This window comes from Tamandua tetradactyla, chromosome 6 (genome assembly GCF_023851605.1).
Source record: "Tamandua tetradactyla isolate mTamTet1 chromosome 6, mTamTet1.pri, whole genome shotgun sequence".
NCBI lineage: Eukaryota > Metazoa > Chordata > Mammalia > Pilosa > Myrmecophagidae > Tamandua > Tamandua tetradactyla.
In genome coordinates this window covers 54473343-54493791 of record NC_135332.1, presented here as the reverse complement: position 1 = coordinate 54493791, position 20449 = coordinate 54473343, and the positions used below count along the sequence as shown (strand labels likewise).

Here is a 20449-nt window from a genome sequence, read left to right as displayed (position 1 = left end):
AATACCAAAGAGATTTTCTCCTGATTATAAACATCTAGCCAGAGAAATCCTGATCTTATCTTGGGCCAAGAGCTACCTATTTGAGTTGCTTTGTCTATATTTTTTAAGCAATTTCTGCTATCAAGGCATCCTTTATATTTAATCAGAGTACTTCAAAAAGCACAGTTATGCCTTCTGATGACAAGGCCAGCTTCATTTCTAGCTTGGATTTTAACAGCCTCTCTCTGCCTCCAGTCTTGCCAACCCATTGTCCCTCTGTAGCCTAAGTTACTTTCCAAAACACATATCTGATCACTTTACACCATGCTTAAGATTCTCTGGTTGCTGTTCACTGCCCTCTGAATAAATTCCAAGCTCAATATATAAGGGCTCTTACTGGACTTGAACTTCATGTACCTCTCTTTTAGCTTCATGTTCCACTTCAAACTCTACGCTAGCCAGATGAACGTTTTTTTCAGGTTCCCAGCTCTCATGCTTTTCCTTTTGCCTAGAGCAGTCCCCTGTCACCTGGTTACTTCCCACCCATTATCTGGATCTTATTCTAGCCTTTGGTTCCTCTGGGAAGCCTTCTCCACCAAAACGGTAAAATTCTTATTTCTGAGAGCTGCTACAAGCTTCTCATATCAAAGTAATTTTCAAATTTTAATTTAATTTTAAAAATTATCTTTTTTTCATGTCTGACATTTATTACACTGAATTCCTGTTGCCTGCTAACCTCCTCCACTGGACTGTAAGCTCTGGGAGGGCATCTCTGACTTGACCACCATTATATTCCTAGCAACTGCCAAATTACTGACAGGTAATACAGTCTTCATAAATTTGTGTTAAAATAAATGAGTGAAATTCCTAAGAGAAGAATGAAAGGTATTTTTTGTTTTGTTTTTTTTTCAAAATAAAAAATAGTGTTATTAATTCTCATGTCTCTCAAGAATGATTTTTTCAAAAAAGGGGAAAAATGGCCAAAAAATAGAGAGTGAGAAAAACCACCCTTCCCATATTTCAGGCCCCAGACCCACGCCAAGGGTGCCAGGGGCCAGAATGCGCAGGTCCCAGGGCTAGAATGAAAAATCTTTTTTTTCACTTGGGCAGGGACTGGGAGAATGAGAGGTTTTTAAGGAACCATTCAATCACTGAAGAAAATGAGAATGACCAGTTCTGGATTATCTGATTCTTGATTAAAATTGACAAACAGACTCTAGTAATCACTCCCCAACTTTTGAAAATCAGCACTGATGGTTTCTCTAGATATTTCATCAAATTGTTCAGATGAGAATTAGTCCTCAAATAACACAAATGCATCTTCAAAGCTTGCTGGAAAATTTCTATTCAGAAATTCAGTTCTCTTATAACCTTCTGTAACAAAACAAGAGATAGCTTATACTGGAAATAATAGTGGTTCCTAAGGTAAAAACTACATACTTTTTTTTTTTTGGCATGGGCAGGCTTCAGTAATCGAACTTGGATTTTTGGCATGGCAGTGGAGCATTCTACCACTGAGCCGCCATTGTACTGCCCAAATTACATGCTTTTAACAATTCAAATAAACAGTGCTAACAGAACTTGGGGCAAAATTGGAACACATGAGGAATCTAAAGGCAAGTAAATTCAAAATAAACTGCTGGGATTTCAAGCACACATCTGAAGCAGAATTCTGAATCCACAAACCCCAAGCGTACAAAACATGAAGGAATTTTCTAAGTACACATCCAGAAACAGTCTATGCAAATACAAATGAATATGCATGCATGTATATGTGTATGCATATATGTACATATACAAGTATATACATGCATGTATATGGACATACACATATATGTATACATGTATTCATGTACACACATATATAATCCCACTTTTACACAAATGGTAGCATATTATATACACGGTTCATCTTGATTATTTCATTTAACCATGCACCTTGAAGAACAGTCCTTATCATTATATAAAGAACTTCTATTTCTTCATTGCATAGTGTTCTAATATACGAAAGCAACATAACTGATTTGAAAGTCCTTCATTCGATGTGCTGTTACAAACAACAGGCTACCAACATTTCCACTGTTTAACAGACACCTTAAATATAACAAAGCTACCCTACATTTCTGTTTCTTCTACCATCCCAAAAGCTGCTCCATCTCTAGAGCTGCCCTCTATCTTTCTGGTTGCACAAGCCCAAAATCCTTGTTTCCCCTTTCTCTCAAAGATCAATCTAATCCAAAAGAAAATCCTGTTGCCTCTACTTCTAAAATATATCACTTCTGCACACTCTGGGTCTGAGTCACTGTCACTTCTCACGTGAATTAATGCAACAGCCTTCTGATCCATCTATGCACCCCACGGTCTTTCTCAAGACAGCAGTTAGACCCTGTTTTTCCTGTGCTCAAAAACTCCCAATGGCTCCTGATCTCATTCAGGGATGGCTTGTAATGGCCTACGAGGCCCACAGGATCTTGCCCCATGTCTTTTCTGGTCTCATCGCCTACAGCTCTCCTTATTCCAATCACACTGGCCTCCTTGTATTTCTCGAACATGCCAGGCCCTGCTTGAGGGTTTTTGCACAGCTAGCTTCTCTGCCTGGAATGCTCTTGCCCCAGATATCCCCATGGCTAACTCTGTTACTCCTTCAAGCCTTTGCTCAAATGTCATCTTCTCACTGATGCACAACTTAAACACCATATTTAAAATTAAAACCAGCCATTTGGCGCGTACTCCCAATCTCTCTTACCTGTCTCTGTTCTTTTTTCCTTAACATTATCACATTTAAAATACCATATAATATGATATAGTCACTCTATTTATTGTTTATTGTCTCTCAGCATCTGGACCTCTCCTCCCCTACTAGGTGCTGAGATTTCTGTTTGTTTTGTTCACTGTTTACCTTAAGTGCCTAGAACAGTGCTTAGCATATAGTAGGCACTCAGTAAATATTTGTTGTATAAAAAAGTACTGTAACAAATAATGTAATACATAAGTCATTTCACACATTTGTCGATATTTATGTAAGCTAAATTTCTAGATGTAAAGCTACAGGGTGAAAGGGTAAATGCATTAATTATTTTGATACTGCCAAATTGATGTTGTATCAATATACACTCCAATTAGGAATACATGAGAGTAGCAGTTTTCCAATACTCTTTCTAGCACTGTGTGTTATCATACTTTTTGATTTCTACCAACTTGGTAGGTGGCAAAAAGCAACTCGGAAGCTGAATACCTTTTTCAATGTTTAACAAGTTTTCTTGTTTGTATTGTATTTTGTCTGTCTGTTTGCATTTTGTGCCCTTTTTCTGAGTTGTTGATCTTTTTTTTTAATGTATAAACATTATTTATAAATGTGAGAAAGTATACTGATGGAAGTCTTATTTAACCTATGTTTCTCCTTTTGTTCCAAGAAATGAGCACTGTTCTTTAGGGATATTTTACTACTACCAAAGTCTCTCAGGACCCACTGTAGAGTAGCCAAGCTGTTCTCCTACACAACTGACTTTTAGTACCTGCAGTCTCACCAACCAACACTGGACATGGACTAGTGATAGCACCAATACAGTTTTGTTTTTTCTCTGAGTAAATATGGAGAGTAAAGATAAGGAGAAACACAAACTCTCACTTACATTCAATCACCTAATCCTATCACTCTACACCTTAAGCACCTCTCAAATCCACCTACTTCTCTCCAACTCCACTGTCACTATCTTAGTTAAGGAACCCCTAGACTCTTATTGTATTATTCTCTCAACTTGTTTCCTCACATCCAATCCTCCTCCCCACCCACCCATCTCCAGGCTTGAGCCAGGTTGATTTTTGTACACCATAAGTGTCATTCCCCCTGCTTAAAACTAAAAATGGCTTCATTGCTTTTAGAATAGTCTAAATTCTCTAATGTGATCTCAAAGCCCTCAAACCCCAGCTTACTTCTCCAACTCTACTCACTTCCCTCCTTGACACTAAGTTCCACGAAGACTGTGGGGCTCACCATACCCTCTTCTTACCTCCAAGCCTTCCCAGATGCCAAGGACACACATCTCACCCTTCCACCCCAACTTCATTCATCCAGTTTAAGTGTCCCTTCTGGGAAACCTTTTCTGAACTCTCACTTCTCCAAAACAGGTTAGGAATTCCTCATAGATATCCCACTTGCCCCTGTTCTTATCCAATCTAAGCACTTATCACACCTGGCTCCCCCACCAGCAGGAAGCTCCTCAAGGTTAGGGAACCTGCTTCATTCTTTATTAGATCAGGGTCTAACAAGGTACATGGCATATAGTAGGTCACAATAAATATCTATTAAATATATTAATGAGAAGAGTTGGCAAGTGATAGGGAAAAAAACATAAAACAAGTATCCTAATAACATTAATACTCAACAGTCTCCTCCATTTACACAACACATTTACATATATTTGATTTTTATAAAAACTTCCATCTAGGCATCATACTTCTCTTTATCCTTAAAACTTTCTCAGATTTTTCTCTGAATGGGATTGGTCATAATAGCCCAGCCTGGACATAACAGTTCATTAAAGAGAAAATATTTCTCTGGTTGGTGATCAGGACCTGATCAGACCAATGTCTCTGACCCATCATCCTCTACTCCCTGGGGTTCATTAATTCTCCTAGAGAAATGTCATCTTCTTCAAAGTTCTCTCCAAGTCTTGAGATTGATTCCTAAACACTGGGATATTTCATCCTGAAGCCAGTTCCAAGATAGGGAGGCCCAACAAGTTTTGTTTTGTTTTTTGTTCTTAAATAGAAAACATCATAAAACCAATCACTAAACTGTACCCATCAGTTTAGTAGTCATCATACCTAAATCTGCACCGAAATCTCAATAAAACCAAATACAGCCAAAAATCTGCTACAACAAAATATTTACCATGAAGTCATTGCCAAGCTTGTAGTCTCCGATGCCATAATTATAAGTCAGTTCTGCAACAAAATGATCATCCTCAGGCCCAAATCCCACCATGGTTTTACTCCATTTCCCATCATAAGGCCTAGGAAAATAAAAGTAAATGAATCCAGTAACCAAAGGCAAAATGTGCCTCAGGATATGCGTGTATCTGCCGGCCCCTGGCCCCAGCCCTGACCCCTGCCAGACCCCAGCCCTACCGAGGGACCCTTACTGTTTTCTGTTCTCCTCAGGTTGAAGGTTTCTTTCAAGATCACACTGATGTAGGATCTGTGGCTGCCCTACAAGGTACTGTGTTCCTGAAAGCACAACTTTTTCAGCAGTCTTAAAGTTTGCAGGAGAAGAATTTAAAGTTCCTGCAGCGACAAGAGCAATTATTACCAATGGGAATGTTTTCTAAATCATGGGTCGGAACTGAGGATTATCCCTAGAGATCACGTTGGGTGGCACTTGCACATGCCATTTGGATCACAGGAGGATCTTCAGAATAAATACTGTTTTGTTATTTTTCTAAATTGAAATCAGACTGTTTGAAATATTCTGAAAATGCCAGTCATCAGTGAAGTAATGAAAGCCGACTGTTGTCTCTGGACCCAGGAAGGGTGGTACATGTAGCTCGAAGCCACCCCCACTACCACCTTCTGCTGCTGCCTCAATGGCAGCTGCTAGTTCATTTGAGGAAAACAGATTGTCTCGCTGTGTTTTATACTGGAGGATGATCTCACAATTCCTCCGGAAAACATTTGAAAAATGAAAGTTTACCAATTCATAATAATTAGTCTTTGGGTTAAAATTGTTTTTAAATATATGATTCATAGCTGGCTTCTGCTGACTAACATCTGACTTGCAGGACTCATAAACAGGTCCGTTTCTAATTATATGTAGTTAGAGGGTCAGAGGCTTGCCAGTGAGAATACACAACTGTATTCAATATTTATTCTTCAGTCTTTTGTACATTTCAAACTTCCCAGATACATATAAATTTCAATTTAATATCAAAGTGCCATTTTTTTTTTTAGCTAGCCCTCGTGAATTAACTGATATCCCACAGCAAGTGCTTTTAACTAACAGAGTCCATTCTCTCAGTGGTGAGAACCAAGAGCACATTAGAAGAAACCTTTGCTGAATTACGCATTTCTTTATCAATCTCTTTTAGCATCACCTACAAGAATCCTCAAGAAACCATTCTCTTTCTTTTGCATGGGCAGGCACCGGAATCTAACCAGGTCTCCTGCATGGCAGGCAAGAAGTCTGCCTGCTGAGCCACCTCAGCTCACCCACCATTGTCTTTTTGAGGATAATAATTCTAAATAACATTCAGGAAGAGATTATTATTTGCAGAGATCTGAAGTTCACAACAAAGCTTAAGGAAATGCTAAATGGAAATTCTCATTTGTTTCACTCATTTATTGAAAATAAAGCATTTAAAGAAGAGTTAAGATAAATCTCCCTTGAGTGAATAGGAAGCCAGGAGAGGGAAGCTGGGGATGCCCAGTAACCAGGCTATACGGAGGAAGGCAACAGGTCCTGCGTGATGGGGAACACAAAGCTGAAGTCAAGGCCTCAAACAGCCAACTGGGCAGAGAGCTGCAGAAGGCATGCTGGGGAGGCTGAGGGCAACAGCAAAACTCACGGCATTGCCAGAAGGAAAAGGCAATTAGATCAAAGTACAGGCCTTGTCAGCAGACATCTTTAGGCAACCCAGAGAAGGACACAAAAAAGGGAGGATTTTGTTACTGTCTTGTGAAATCGGTATCTGCAAGTCCTGAAAGGAAAGGAAGAACCAAAGGCTCTGGTGCTTGAGAAGCAGAACACATCCGGACATGTAGAGGGTCAGCACTCAGAGTGGATGCTATGCCTGTATATATACCTCAGGCCTCCCCCAAACAACTATTGGGCACAGAGAGATAGTAGCTCTGTTTGGCCCTATTAGTACCAACAAGTATGAGACAAGCCCAGATGGTGCTGAGAGCAGCTGTGAGTAGTCCTTCCTTATAGTGCTCATCACACAGGTGTCACAGACTGTCTGTTTGGCACTTACCTGAGGGAACGATTCATTTATTTCTTTAAAATGAGGGCCAGAATCCCTAAAGACAGTTCTCCAACCTGACCATTGTTATTTATCTATTTATTTATTTTTGCATATCAATCAACAAGCATGCAACTCCCATCAGGCCTTGGAATTTTCCAGCTTGCCTCAGTTAGGAAGCTTAAGAGATCCTTCACATTGCTTTTTCCAGAGCATATTCCACTGCTGCCGTCTTAATTTATTGTTCAGTAGGATTCCACTACTTTATATTTACTTTGAGAAATAGTCTTGATTCACCAAGGGTATTCAGAACCTAAAGGACATTTTAAGAAACAGGGTATCATACCCATTACAGGCAGCTTTGCAGCCTTCTTCAAATTCTTCATGTCGCAGAACCTGATAAGGAAATAAATTGGAAAGTTTTACTAGTATTGTACACAACATGTTCAGCACACACTAAAATGTAAAAAGACAGACATTATCATTTAAAAGCTTTACATAAAAATCAAACACAGAAAAGACAATGAACTTTATACCTTTCCCTAGCTAGAAGCAATAGAGGCAAGGAAGAAGACCCTCAAACCAAGGGTCAGGCCACCAAGCATGCTATTTAGATTGGGAAGTAGTACTGTGTAGTTGGAAAGTGTGGCCTTTAGCACTGATTTGGAATTTTGGCAGTCATTTAACTGTGTAACACCGAGTAAGATGCTTGGGACCTAAGGCTCAGTCTCTTAAAATGTTTGCAAATGGATAGCATATTAAAGCATCTAACACTGAATGTAATACACAGTAGGCTTTCAATGTGTTAATTTTCCTTCAAAAAAAATCATGAATTTTACTGCATCTTTAAAATATCACAAATAGGTGTTAGGAATCATCTGACATCTTGTTTCCATTGCTGGACAACTCTCAGCTCTGAACAGTCCTTTTTCAGAGACATAGACACCATCCCAATTTTCCTGATATTCCTGTTTTTAACACAGTAAGTGAATGCTTTGTGGTTTTCTGATACCATTTATCAAGTTTCGCTTTCCATTACAGTTAGCTATGAACATATCCAACTCCCATCCCCACCCCAACCCAGGCCATGAGCTCTAACTGAGGAGAGATACCAGTCATTTTCACCTTTCTCACCAAAGCTCAGCATAATATCCTGACGATAGCAATTATTTAAAACAACGACTAATGAATTCAAACAACTCCCTCTGAACTCCGCGGCTTCTGCATGTTTCTACAATAATTTGCATTCGTGCATCCTGCACATCTAACGCCTGTCTTAACTGGCGAGTACCCTACCTCCCGGGCTGGTCAGAAGCTCCCCAGTAGGTCGCACGTGCGTATCCCAACGCAGTAACCCCTACGGAGTCACAGCTTCTCAGGGGTGGAGAGAAATGACTTCGGGGAGCTGGGCAGGAGAAGGGGTTCTGACCTCATATATTCTGACCTCTATACTTTGCAAGGAGAATCGAAGCATTCACCCACAGAGACCGAGTCATCCAAAAGAGACCATTCAAATCAGCTTTGATAGAAGTATAACTTTGAATATGCGAATTTCTAAACTCAAAGGCTACAAACCGGAAGAGACTGAACTATGTCAACTGGAAGAGGATTATATAACATTTCATTTGTTTACTGCCTTTCCCACTAAACTGTAAGCTCCACAGAGCGGGAGCTCAATAAATATTTGTGAATGAACTTAAATGAAAGAACGTATGTGGGCTTCTAAATAGGTGCTAGGTCCCTTTCTAACCCAACCCGTGACTCGTAACGCTTCCTGAAGCTGAAAATCGAGGAGTTATTAGGCAAAAATAAATCGGAGACCAATGGGGAGTCCCAAGCCTAAGGTCTTGGCATCCTCTAGCTATCACCCCGTTTCTAGCCTCCCTCGGCCAGGTGCGGCCCAGTCGCCCGCTCCGCCTCGTGCTCCCCGGTCCCTGGTGCACCTTCATTCCCAAGACATCACGATAGAAACGCGCCGTCTGGAAGCGGTTTCCCACTTTGAATACGAAATGTAGCGCCCGACGAACAGCCATTACTCCACCGACACAGGGACCGTTAAGGGTGCGCAGCGTCATACGACCCAAAGTGAAGCGCCGACCGCTGGCGTCACTGCCGGCGCATTGCGTGACGTACGTATCCTACGCCTCAGGGGAAGATGGCGGCGCCGGGGAAGGTCGTGGGCGCTACTGTGCGGCCGCTGCTGTCGGTGGTGCAGTCTTGGGACCTCTACGCGCGACGCTGGGTCCGGGCTCTGCGACGGAGTCCCGTGAAAATAGTGTTTCCATCCGGACAGGTTGTGGAGCGGAAGCTCGGTCCTGGGAAGCAGCCTAAGAAGGCAGCGTCTGAGACCAGTTCCCAAGAGCAAAAACAGAAGCAGCCGCTTCAGGTGCCCGCATCCCCGACGCCCAGAACCTGGGCAGAGTCGGGGCTTCGCTACGAGAAAGCTTTTTCCGGGGACAAGAGGCTGAGGTGATATATTCCTGACGCTTGTCGAGTATTCCCATTTCCCTTCTTGCCCCACAGCTGGACCTTAATCTCCTTTCCCTATTTTGGGGGGACTTCTTCCACTACAGCACGCTGGTTTTATACATGAAGGCCAGAATAAGTGCGTCCCTTTGTCTGTGTGAAACTTTTTCTGACTGTTAGAACTAGGTGTGTCTCAGTAACAACGATGTTGGAATTACCAGACTTTTTGTTTCCACCCACAGAAGTGTAATAACAATAGTTAAGTCCAGACCGTTTCGGGACAAGCAAGGGAAGATCCTGCTGGAGGGTCGCAGACTGATTGCCGACGCTCTCAAGGCTGGTGCTGTGCCAAAGGTTTTCTTCTTTAGCCGTTTGGAGTACATAAAGGAGCTGCCCATTGATAAGCTGAAAGGTGTCACCCTCATTAAGGTGAAATTTGAGGATATCAAGGACTGGTCGGACGTCGTAGCACCTCAAGGAATAATGGGTTAGTGGTTATACACTATGTTACTAGGAGTAGAGACCTAGGATTATTTCTTTGTTCGTGCTTGGCTTAGGGCATCAAATTTTATTTGAACTAAATTCAAAATGTTATTGCCTATTCTTTTCTTAAGGCTCCCAGGAAAATACTGTTCTCAAAACTAGGTATCTTATAGTATTTCTAGTTGAAACTGAAGATAGTTTTTCACCACAATTTGTATAACGTGCTTTAGTCTTAGAAATAACCATTGTTCCTCAAAGTTTATATTTTTAAGGTCGCTTTTTTCTTCTTTTTTTTTTTTTTTTTTACATTTTTTATTGTGAAATTTAACATATACCAAAAAGCAGTAAATTTCAAAGTACATTTTAACAGGTCGTTTTAGAATAAATTTCAAAGTATGGTATGGGTTACAGCTCTACCGTTTCAGATGTTTCCTTCTAGCTGCTCTAAGACACTGGAGACTAAAAAAAAAATCAGTATAATGATTCAGTAGTCATACTCATTATTACAGCAGTGTATTTTACATTAATCTATAGCAACAAATAGTTTGGCCTTTTTATAGATTATATAGATTTTTTAAATGTATATCTGAATTAATGTGAGTACACAATTTTAACTTAAATACTGAAGAGATTTAGCACACTTCTATGCACATTCTTATATGTGGGCATCTTAGATAATATTTCTTCACCATAAGTCTCAGTCCTTATCTGTAAATGGGAATAATATAAGGTTACTTTTTAACCTTTAATATCAAACTAAAAATTAAGAACACGTTTATAAAAGATTTAACCCTCCATTTCTACAAAACCTCTGCCAATGTGGTAATACCTGTCTCTTGTTAACTCCCTCATTCTAGAAGCAGACTAAGCAGTGAGATGTAGACTGCAATGCATTGTCCTGTCTAGCCCATTAAACATAAAACCTTATCTTCTGGAGTCTGTTTCTTCATTTTGTTGAATCTAATTTAAGGTTTTATATAACCATGATGCTATTAGCACTTAGAAAGTCTTTTGTCTAAATATGGAAAGACCTAATACTTTATACTTTTTTTTTAATGTTGAAGTTATAGTTAAGATCTAATGATCTAATGACAGTGAGCATAGAGATTCTTTTGGATAGTATGGGACAGTTGAAGTTTGAGGGAGTTATCTTCAAAGTTCTAATATTTAAGCCAGGGCCTCTCATACTAGTTGTGCATGTATATTATCTATGGTGGACTCACTGACTTCATCCCTTGAACTGTGTAGCCATTAGTTGGAAGAGAAAATTCTAGGGGAACATCTCTTTTTTCTGTAACCCAGCAAGCCACATGGATCTGTGCTCCTGCATTTAGAGCTCTTAGACCCTAGGATGGGGATTTGGAGGGCTGAAGTTCTCCACTCATTCTATAAAACCATGCTGTCGTTAATTACATCTCTAATCCCTCCTTGCTACAGTGAAAATATTACTAATTTTTACCATGGTTGCCATGTTGGACGTGTGTGCAAATAGTGGCCAGCCCCATCCTGGACATCTGTAGCCTCTGTCATCATCATGACTGCTTTCATTATTTCATGACTTTTAAGAATATATATTAGTTTATTCTTATCATGGTTTATTATTTTAGATTTGAGGAGAGAGGTGATGGGAGAAATAGGTCAGACGTAGCACTACTTATCAAACTTTAGGCATATCTTTAAAACCAAATAATGTAGGTGGGGTCTCTATGAGCTTTGTGTTCTCATCGCCATGACTATTCAATTAGAAGTTAAAGGACTTTAAAGCACATCACACTGAACGGTTTTGCAGCTATCTGTGACTCCTAAGTGCAAAATTTTGTACAGTACACAGATGACTAATACCATTCCATGGTCTTCATTGAAGGATTAAACTTTTTACCTGCATTGCCTTTTGATAAGAACCCTAAGTTTGTCATTGTTACCATTCCATGGTCTTCATTGATGGATTAAACTTTTTACCTGCATTGCGTTTTGATAAGAACCCTAAGTTTGTCATTGTATTAGGTTTCAGGACAGGTACTGTTTTGTTAATTTCCTAACCTCAGTCAGTAGCCCATTTATTGGAGCAGTTGGTATACAATAAATGATAGTAAAATTTTAAAAACTGTACAGTACTTTGGGAGCATGTTACAAAGGGAATTGAATTTTATTTGATGTTAATATATGTAAAGAGCTTAGAACAGTGCCTACTCTAACTTAATAAATGTTAATCATCATCACCTATACTGGTGAATACTGTGATTTAAAAAAGCATAATGAATTCACTCTAGAAACTTGTGGATATGTGTTACATCCACAAGAATAACTTCATCTGCACTACGGAGATTTCTTTTTTTTTTTGTATGCGGTATGGTGGGTTCACATTTCATTCTTTTTGCATGTCATTATCCTATGGTTGCAGCACTGTCTAAAACCATTTTTGTTTTAGTATAGTAATTAGCCTGTTGCAGTTTTTTCCCTTTTTCCGTAAATACTTCCCTAGAATGTTGGGAATTGTAAGGATTATTAACTAGGAAGAGAGAATTCTTCACTAAGAAGGACACTTAAAGTTTTCATTTTTCCAGGTACCACCAGGCCCGTTTGTATTCCTTTGTATTTAATTGAGGACAGAGAGGTTACTATGTGAATGATTGTGTCCATTGTTGTAAGGGATAAGACCCTTGACTTATGGGTGATGCTTGACTCCCAATGTTCTAGCCTCTCCAGCCTGAGGCAGCAGGAGTCATCAGACTCTCACTGCATCTGCAGCCTCTGCATTTGGTGGAGCCCTTTGCAAAGTACGTACCTAAGACATCGCTCCTGAGTCACAGTGTGTTTGAAAAAGGAATAATTTCTTTGATGCATTCAGGTTTTTAAATTCAGATTCTGTTTTCTGGGCATATACTTTGAATTTTAATACTAGTGATGAAGGGAAGATATATCTAAATATAGCAGATTTATAACTGCTTTTTAAATATTAAATTTAGACAACAAACCATTAAAAAAATTCAGTGGAAAATCAACAAAGGTTATGGCAACAGACAACTCAGGGAAGAGGAGTTCATATCGGATGAATGAAGGAACTAAGGGAAGAGGAGTTATGTATAGTTAATTAACTTGAAAAAATATTCACTCTCCCTGGTAATCAGGAGAAATGCAAGTTAAAATAATGAAGGGCCGATTTTTCCCCATCAAAGTGGCAAAAACTAAAAGGGATGAATAATACTCTTTGTTGACAAAGGTTTAAGCTGGAAAACAGGTATTTATGTGTTCCTGATGTGAATAAACTGGACTTGCCTCTGGTGAAGGCAATTTGGCAGTATCTGTTAATCTTAAGATTGCACATACACCGTTTATCCATTTCACTTACAGGTGCTTAGCCTTAAGAAAAATCTGGACACGTGCAGAGGGTGTCATACAGGGATGTTCATTGCAAGATTATTTATAACGAGGGAACCTTGAAAATAATCTAAATGTCACTCAGTAGGGGAAGAACTAAATCTGTGATACGTTCTTATTATAAAGAAACATGCAGCAGTTAAAAGAATGACGTAGCTTCAAATGTACTGTCATGCTACATTCTCCAATGCTGTTATGTTATTGAGTAAAATGAATAGATTGCAGAATAAAAATAGCATTTTTTTTATGTTAAAGAGAAAGCAAAAGGTCCTGTATATGGTTAACTGTACATATATGTAGCAGATACATAGAACAAGTTCTGAAAGGGTATACTCCAAGATTGAAAAGAGTTATTGGGGAGGGCTTTATGTTTGAATTTTTCCCAACAGAATATATTCATATATTATGTAATTAAGAATATATAAAAAATCATAAGTAAATGAAAAGTCAAATTATTCTCCATGTCTGCATCAGAGAGGCAAACCTCCTGTTTTGTTTTCTCAGGGATTTTTGCCAAACCTGATCATGTTAAGATGACATATCCAGAAACTCAGCTTCACCATTCATTGCCCTTATTGTTGATTTGTGACAATCTCCGTGACCCTGGGAACCTGGGGACGATTCTGCGATCTGCTGCTGGAGCAGGCTGCAGTAAAGTATTACTCACCAAAGGTAAATATGCCTGTAACTGGGTGGAGTGGTTGACCATTTTTAAGTGAGCCAGGGCTCTGGGGGCAGACATATGTAGATTCAAACCTTGGTTATGCCCCTCACTAAGTATATGTTGATGAGTGATACTCTGAACATCAGTTTCCTCATCTGTTAAGTAGGAATAATGTTGAGTTCCCAAATTGTTGGGTGTGTGAGACCTTTCTAACTTCTAACATGTGTGAATCCGATGAGAGAGGAATGATGTCAACATAGTGTGATTATGAACTCGTGATACATTTCCCTAGCCTCAGGATGGGTCACATACCCACACACAAATCAGCCTCATTACATTTCTTTCTCCGCTCATCAGAAACTTTCTCCTCCCATCAGAAATGGGGATTAATAAGCTTGGTTCTAAAAGACTTGCTGAATTGTTGGGACATGCCTGAAATGTTTATTACAGCTTGAAAGGAGGGGGGTGGGAAGGAAGAATATCATTTATCAGAGACACCCAGGCTACTAGTAAATGTAAACTGCTTGCAGTTTCCATTGCTGAGACTTGTCTAAATTGCTCCTTTTTACTCTTACTCCCATAAATCACAGCTTATTGGAGTGCATTTCACTGCCAGTGTTGTCAGCTGGCTCCTGGCTTTCCATCATCAGTTCCTCCTAATCTGCCCCCATTGTTGAGTGCTCTGAGAGCAGGTATCATTTTGGAAGTGTAAGAGGGAAGGAGAAGGAAACACTTGGTGTGGTGTCAGGATCCAGGACATGATGGAGATATCTCATCTTGTCCCTTACTCCTTATCAGGTAGTGGGGTCAGACTAGATGGCCCTTCACGAGGCTGAGCTCTTCTCTCTCCCACTTAGTGTACAATCTTATTCCCAGCTCTGTTCCCACGGTGATTGGGAAAGTCCATAGTTCGGGGTATATGTGGGCAGTGTTACAGCTCCACCACCCTGGCCTATTCTCCTTTCTGAATCTGGTTTGCTTAATCTATCCTGAAGATTTGTGAATTAATTTTTTAAAAAATTGGTGCTTAACAAGTCAGAGGAGGATGGTGGTTGTATGGTACAGTCACGGAGAGGTGCTGGTTGTGCCACCTCCTAGCCTGCCTTTGGTGAGTTCTGGGAAAGGCCAGGTGTGTGCCATTCTGCCAGTGCAAGAAGTGGCTGGGCTTAGCACATAACTCTACATAAAAGAATAGGTTCTTCTGTGTGTCATTTCTCTCTGGGGGTGGGGGTGGGGAGAAAGTGTGTACGTGTATGCGTGGTTCAAGTTTTCATCATTTCTCTCCAGATTACTGCAGTTGCCTCAGAACTAATTTCCCTCTTTCTTGGTTCCAATTCAGATTCATTGTTGAAGCCAGTTGAGCTTTTCTGATACATAAATCAGGTTCTACCACTCCTTTAGTTAAAATTTGTCAGTGGCATTATATTGTCTTCTGAATAAAATCCATAAGTCCTTGTCCTTACATACCCAGCCTCCTTTAAATTGGTCCTTGCCCAGCTCCCTCCCATCTCATCTCCCACCACATCCCCACCCATTAATTGGCCCGATCACCTTACTTACAGTACTTAAAGTGTGACACTCTTCTCTCCTCCCCTTTCTGTAACTTTGTCCTCTGTCTAGGCCATTCTCTGACAAGCTTCTGCTATCTTTCAAGAGCTAGCTCAGCATCTAGGTTCTCTTAGATGTTTTTCCTAATAGCCCTGCTTTGCAGCGGAGTTTTCGATTACCCTGTTCATGCTTCTTTTACACCATTTATTCCTGATATTGTAGTAACCTGTTTAAATATCATCCTAACTATATTATACTGTGAGCTCCTTGATGTTGGAGACTTGGTTTTATGTTTCTTTCCCCTGTATAGTATCTGGCATGTGTATATGGTAAATGTTGAAGGGGCAAATAAAATTTGTTCTCAGCACTACAGAAAATAATCAGCATTCCTTTGCTGGATGCTACCATCATCAGGGAAGCAGAAGACTAAATAGAATAACTTTTTGCTTTCTCTCCTGTATCTGGAATTATTCTGATTTACTCTAGGGTACTCTAATCTGGGACAGTTTACACAATCTTGATTTTATCCTATCTTTTAATTTTCTAGGCTGTGTAGATGCCTGGGAGCCCAAAGTGCTGCGGGCAGGTATGGGTGCACATTTCCAGGTGCCCATTATCAGCAATCTGGAATGGGAAACAGTGCCCAACTACCTGTCCAGTGGCACCCGGGTCTACGTGGCTGACAACTGTGGCCTTTATGCCCAGGCCCAGATGTCTGATAAAGCCAGTGACCATGCCTGGGCATGTGATCGGCGATTCCTGAAGTTTCGCAAGTCTGAAGAGGAGGAACATCTAGAAACTGGAGCTGGTAAAGTCTGGCTCCCTGAACTCAAAGTCCAGAGTTATGACTTGGACTGGACAGAGTGTCCGGCAGCTGTGGTGATAGGTGGGGAGACGCACGGAGTGAGCCTGGAGTCCCTGCAGTTGGCTGAGAGCACTGGGGGCCGGAGGCTGCTCATCCCCGTTGTGCCTGGTGTGGAAAGCCTGAACTCAGCTATGGCTGCAAGCATCTTGCTTTTTGAAGGGAAGAGACAGCTGCGGCTAAGGGCAGAACACTCAAGCAGACACAGGAGTTACAACTGAGGTGGGACATGGATGCCATCTCTCACTTTACAGGAGTCTCCAGGGTCTTCCCTGGAGTTGGCCACTGTGAGCCTATTTATACCGGGAGAACTGCCTGTGAGTTCTGCAACCCATTCTCTTCTTTGAGCTTTTTCTCTGGGCTTCCTAGGCCATATGTAAAAAATAACAATGTATGGCTATTGGAAAAATAAGAATTACTGTGAATTTCTGCTTATTCTAAAAATAACAAAGATAAAATTCTTCCTGCAATCTCTCATTTCCCCACTGATTTTATGGTCAGTTTTTATACTGTTACAGTTACACCTTTTGTTTTTAATGTGGTAACACAAATGGATGATCACACAACTCTATATGTGCTCTATGTGTTTTAAAATCTGTCTGCCAAGGAGAATTTTTGTGCCTAGAACATTCCTGAAGGCAGGAATGTTCCTTCCTGTTGAGCGGGAATTGCCATTCTCTTAACTAGCTGGTGGGAATTTTGCCATCTTCAAACTTGGGTTCTGGGCCACTGTTAAGGGTTTGCTGCAGATGGCCATCTCACTCATTTCTGTCATCAGTCAGTGGGAAATAAACTCCAATGACATGTAGAACCAGCATATTACATTAAAAAGATTTATTTAAGCTTTGCCAGTTGGTCTCGGTGCCTGTCTTTTAACCTTTGGCCTCGTGGTGAGGACTTTGCTAAGAGATTAATAACTCAGGAAACAAAGTGCAACAGGTCGTGCAGTCCAGTAGCTAGCTGTTCTTTTGGTTTGGATGTGTCAGTTTCTGGGATTGTTTGTTCAGGCCCTTGACTTAACCACTGTTTACATGTAGCACAATTTTCCCTCTTTTTGATCTGCAGTAGAAACAGCTTAATATATCAGTGGTGTCATAACCTTCCTAACACCTTTGCAGATAGAATCCTTTATGCAGAGGAGGAAACTGAGTTGTTGGGTTTCTTTTTGGGTGGGGGTGGGGGTGCCTGGTCCAGGAATCGAACCCGGGTCTCCTGCATAGAAGACAAGCACCACTGAACCAGGGAACTGAATTTTAAAATCCTCAACTGAACCTTGCATCTGTCAGGAAAGTCACATCCTTTCTACTAGTCCCCTGCTATTAATCCTACTTTATATAATACTTTTTGTTAACTCAAGTTACCTATTTATATTTAATCTCCTGTTTTGTGTGATGGAACAGAACTGCTTAGGAAGATGCCAAGCTCCAGGCCTCAGACTGTTCCTGTGAGGGAAGGGTGATTGGGGTTTTGAGGATGAGCACTTGGGGGCCCTCTGGCCCACAACACTGGTTATTATTGGTTTCTTCTGAATGTTAGCCCTGCAGAAGGACCCGGCTGTTCTTTTCTCAAGTTCCCTGGGGCAAGCGGAACTCTTATTTAGCAGGTGCCAGCCAGATTATGGCTCGGACATAAGGACAAATGCAGATTGTTTCTGTGGGAAGGGCAGATGGGATTGGAGTATGGGTCTCATTCCAAGCACTGCTTTGTCACCACAAAGGATAGGGTTGGAACAGAGGACAGCACTATCAGTACAGTTTTACCACATTGGAGCTGTAGTGGTTTGGATTCTTTGGGAGCCTTTTAGCTACTCCTATCAGGGAGGTGTCCAGTGAGCTGCTTGGCCTGCCCTGCTCTTCTCCCTCTGCTCCCATTGTCCCCTAGTAAAACTTCCTCATCGGAGAGCCGAGAAATCTAGCAGGATTAGTTCCCCAAGTGGAAGGGTGGGGTTGCTCTGGTATGTTTGAGATGAAGCGTGTTTGTAGGAACAGCCCCCTCCCAGGCTGACAAGCCTGTACCACTGCACCGTGTCTCACGCTGGCCTAGGCCTGCCATATGGCAGTCCAACATGAGTGGCAGTGATGATGATTCCTTGGAAGGGGAGTTTGATGTGGGTCAGCGTCCTTTTCTGAAATAGGTAGTTCTAGCTGTGGGTTCAAACCCTCAGACTGTTCTTAAGACCCTCTGTCCCTGTTCGGCTTTTAAAGGAGAAGAGCCCAAAGCCTTTGTACTGCACTGCTTCTGACAAAGGCTGGAGGGAGCCCTCGGCATAATCAGCAGACTTCACCAGAGTTGAAAAGGGACCATAATGCCTCTCACACTTGCAGCCTAAGTCTGTCTGGAAGGTTCATACCACATCTCCCTCAACACCTTAGAAAAGTGCTAAAGGAACAGACGTTGCTAAAACAAAATTCCCATCTCCAGTATGAAAACAATCTCCTGCAATTTGTGTCCCTGGATTATTGTTCCTTCTGACTTTTTGTTACAAATTGGGAAAAAAAAGGGAAAACCCTGTATCTAATTCTTGTTTGGAAAAAACAAAGCAATGCAAAGCACTGTACATGGCAAATAATCCTAAACCCATCTATCCATCGTGGATAGAGGGAAAAGAAATTTATATCCCATTTATTTTACATTATAGTCAAGGCTTTTATGCATGTCTTGTGAGTTCTTTTTGTATATTCGTAGGTATAATTTAGGGGGGTGACAGGATTTTCCTTTCTTTAGAGTGCCAACAGGGGCAACAAGTGGTGGTTAATGGATTGAAACATGGATAAAAATGAGAAAAAGTTCTCGTTTGCTGAGTGATACTGGGAAACCACTATCTTGACTTCTCAGTTGTGAGGCCAACATTTGTTCTGTTACCGTTTCCTCAGGATATAGGGGAAAAAACAGCTCAGCTGAAAGATGAACATTGCCAGGTGGGCCAATCTCCCTCCTTGCTTTGTGTTGAGGCATTGGTGTAATTAGTGATTTCTGCCACAAGGTGGCAGGCTGCATCTGAGAAACCACTTGAGCTGAAGGGAGAGGTCAGGAATTTTTCCTGGACTTAAAATTGAAGGAGGAAGGATGGAGTTAAAAGTCTCCCTCATCTCCAGAGGGCATTTTACAAGCCATTTATGCACAGAGCTGCTGCTTAAGTTGGAGACCCATGGAGGCTGTCACATTATCTTGGCAGAAAAATCTGAAGTAGATGAAGACACTGGGAACAAAAACTAAGGAAGTGGACACAAATGAGACGTGGCAGCAGCAGAAAAAGCTAACACAACTTTCCCTTTGAATGGTTGTGGAGTACCTGGAATTCACAATGGGAAAGTAAAGCATGGCACTGCAAAGATGAGGTGGGAACCATTTTTCCTTCCCCTCCTGCAGCTGCTTGCTCTCAGAATCCTGGTCACTAAGGCCCAGAGGATAAACACATTTGGGGGCAAGTTGCCCCCAGTTTCATCTGGAGCCTATCACCTGCTCCAGAGTTAATAGTAACACCAGTTGTCACAACTATCCAAGCTGAGCTGCATTTAGAGCCACTTTTGCCATTCAGTCACACAAAGACCACAGAAACAGCACCTCATTCAGAGCACTTTGTTAGGCTGAAAACCACAAGCTACACTGCAGGCCCCTACCCCATCTCCACTCTGAGCCGAGTAGCCTCGCCTGCAGGAGCAGGCCTGATTTGGACTCACTTAAAAATAAATATTTGGTTTTTTTTCCATGGGTTTTTTGTTGTTGTTGTTTTTGCATGGACAGGCACCAGGAATCAAATCTGGGTCTCTGACATGGTTAAAAAAAAAATACTTGTTAGCCACCTTTAAATTCCAAGATCTTATTTTCCTCTGCTTTCATTAGGGAATGCACAAAAATAATAAGTTGGAAACTAAATTAACAGGTGAGCTAATGACATTAAAAAGTCTGAACTAGGGGACATGTTACATTTGGGCAACTGATATAGTGACCCAGTCTCTGGATGCTGATGTTGATGCTCAGTGGCCAAGTATGACATCAGTTATGTTCTCATTACATTCACAACACCAGAAGTTCCCAAATGCTTTGTAAGGATAGGCTAGTTTGTTTTCAAGTGAAGCCTTGAAGCTGAGGTAGGCCATCAGCAAGGCT

At 41.0% G+C, this 20449-nt stretch overlaps 2 protein-coding genes across 3 annotated transcripts in view; one reads left to right on the top strand and one right to left on the bottom strand.

Moving 5' to 3' along the window:
- Nucleotides 1-9058, bottom strand: part of GLOD4 (glyoxalase domain containing 4) — a 32796-nt gene extending 23738 nt beyond the window's left edge. The window contains exons 1-4 of one of the 2 annotated variants that reach the window (XM_077165448.1): nt 8882-9001; nt 7285-7334; nt 5124-5265; nt 4874-4994 (exon numbers count right to left, since the gene is read on the bottom strand). In XM_077165448.1, the coding sequence (XP_077021563.1) occupies nt 4874-4994; nt 5124-5265; nt 7285-7324 (303 nt within the window). In that variant the 5' untranslated portion in view covers nt 7325-7334; nt 8882-9001. Of the gene's footprint in view, nt 1-4873; nt 4995-5123; nt 5266-7284; nt 7335-8881 lie in introns of both variants that reach the window. The other variant, XM_077165447.1, reaches the window with a different exon arrangement.
- MRM3 (mitochondrial rRNA methyltransferase 3) lies at nt 9057-17186 on the top strand. The gene is made up of 4 exons (XM_077165446.1): nt 9057-9407; nt 9647-9891; nt 13770-13937; nt 16025-17186. Exons 1-4 carry the CDS (start codon nt 9094-9096, stop codon nt 16558-16560), a joined length of 1263 nt encoding a protein of 420 aa, XP_077021561.1. The 5' UTR covers nt 9057-9093; the 3' UTR covers nt 16561-17186.
- Nucleotides 17187-20449: the final 3263 nt, after the last annotated feature.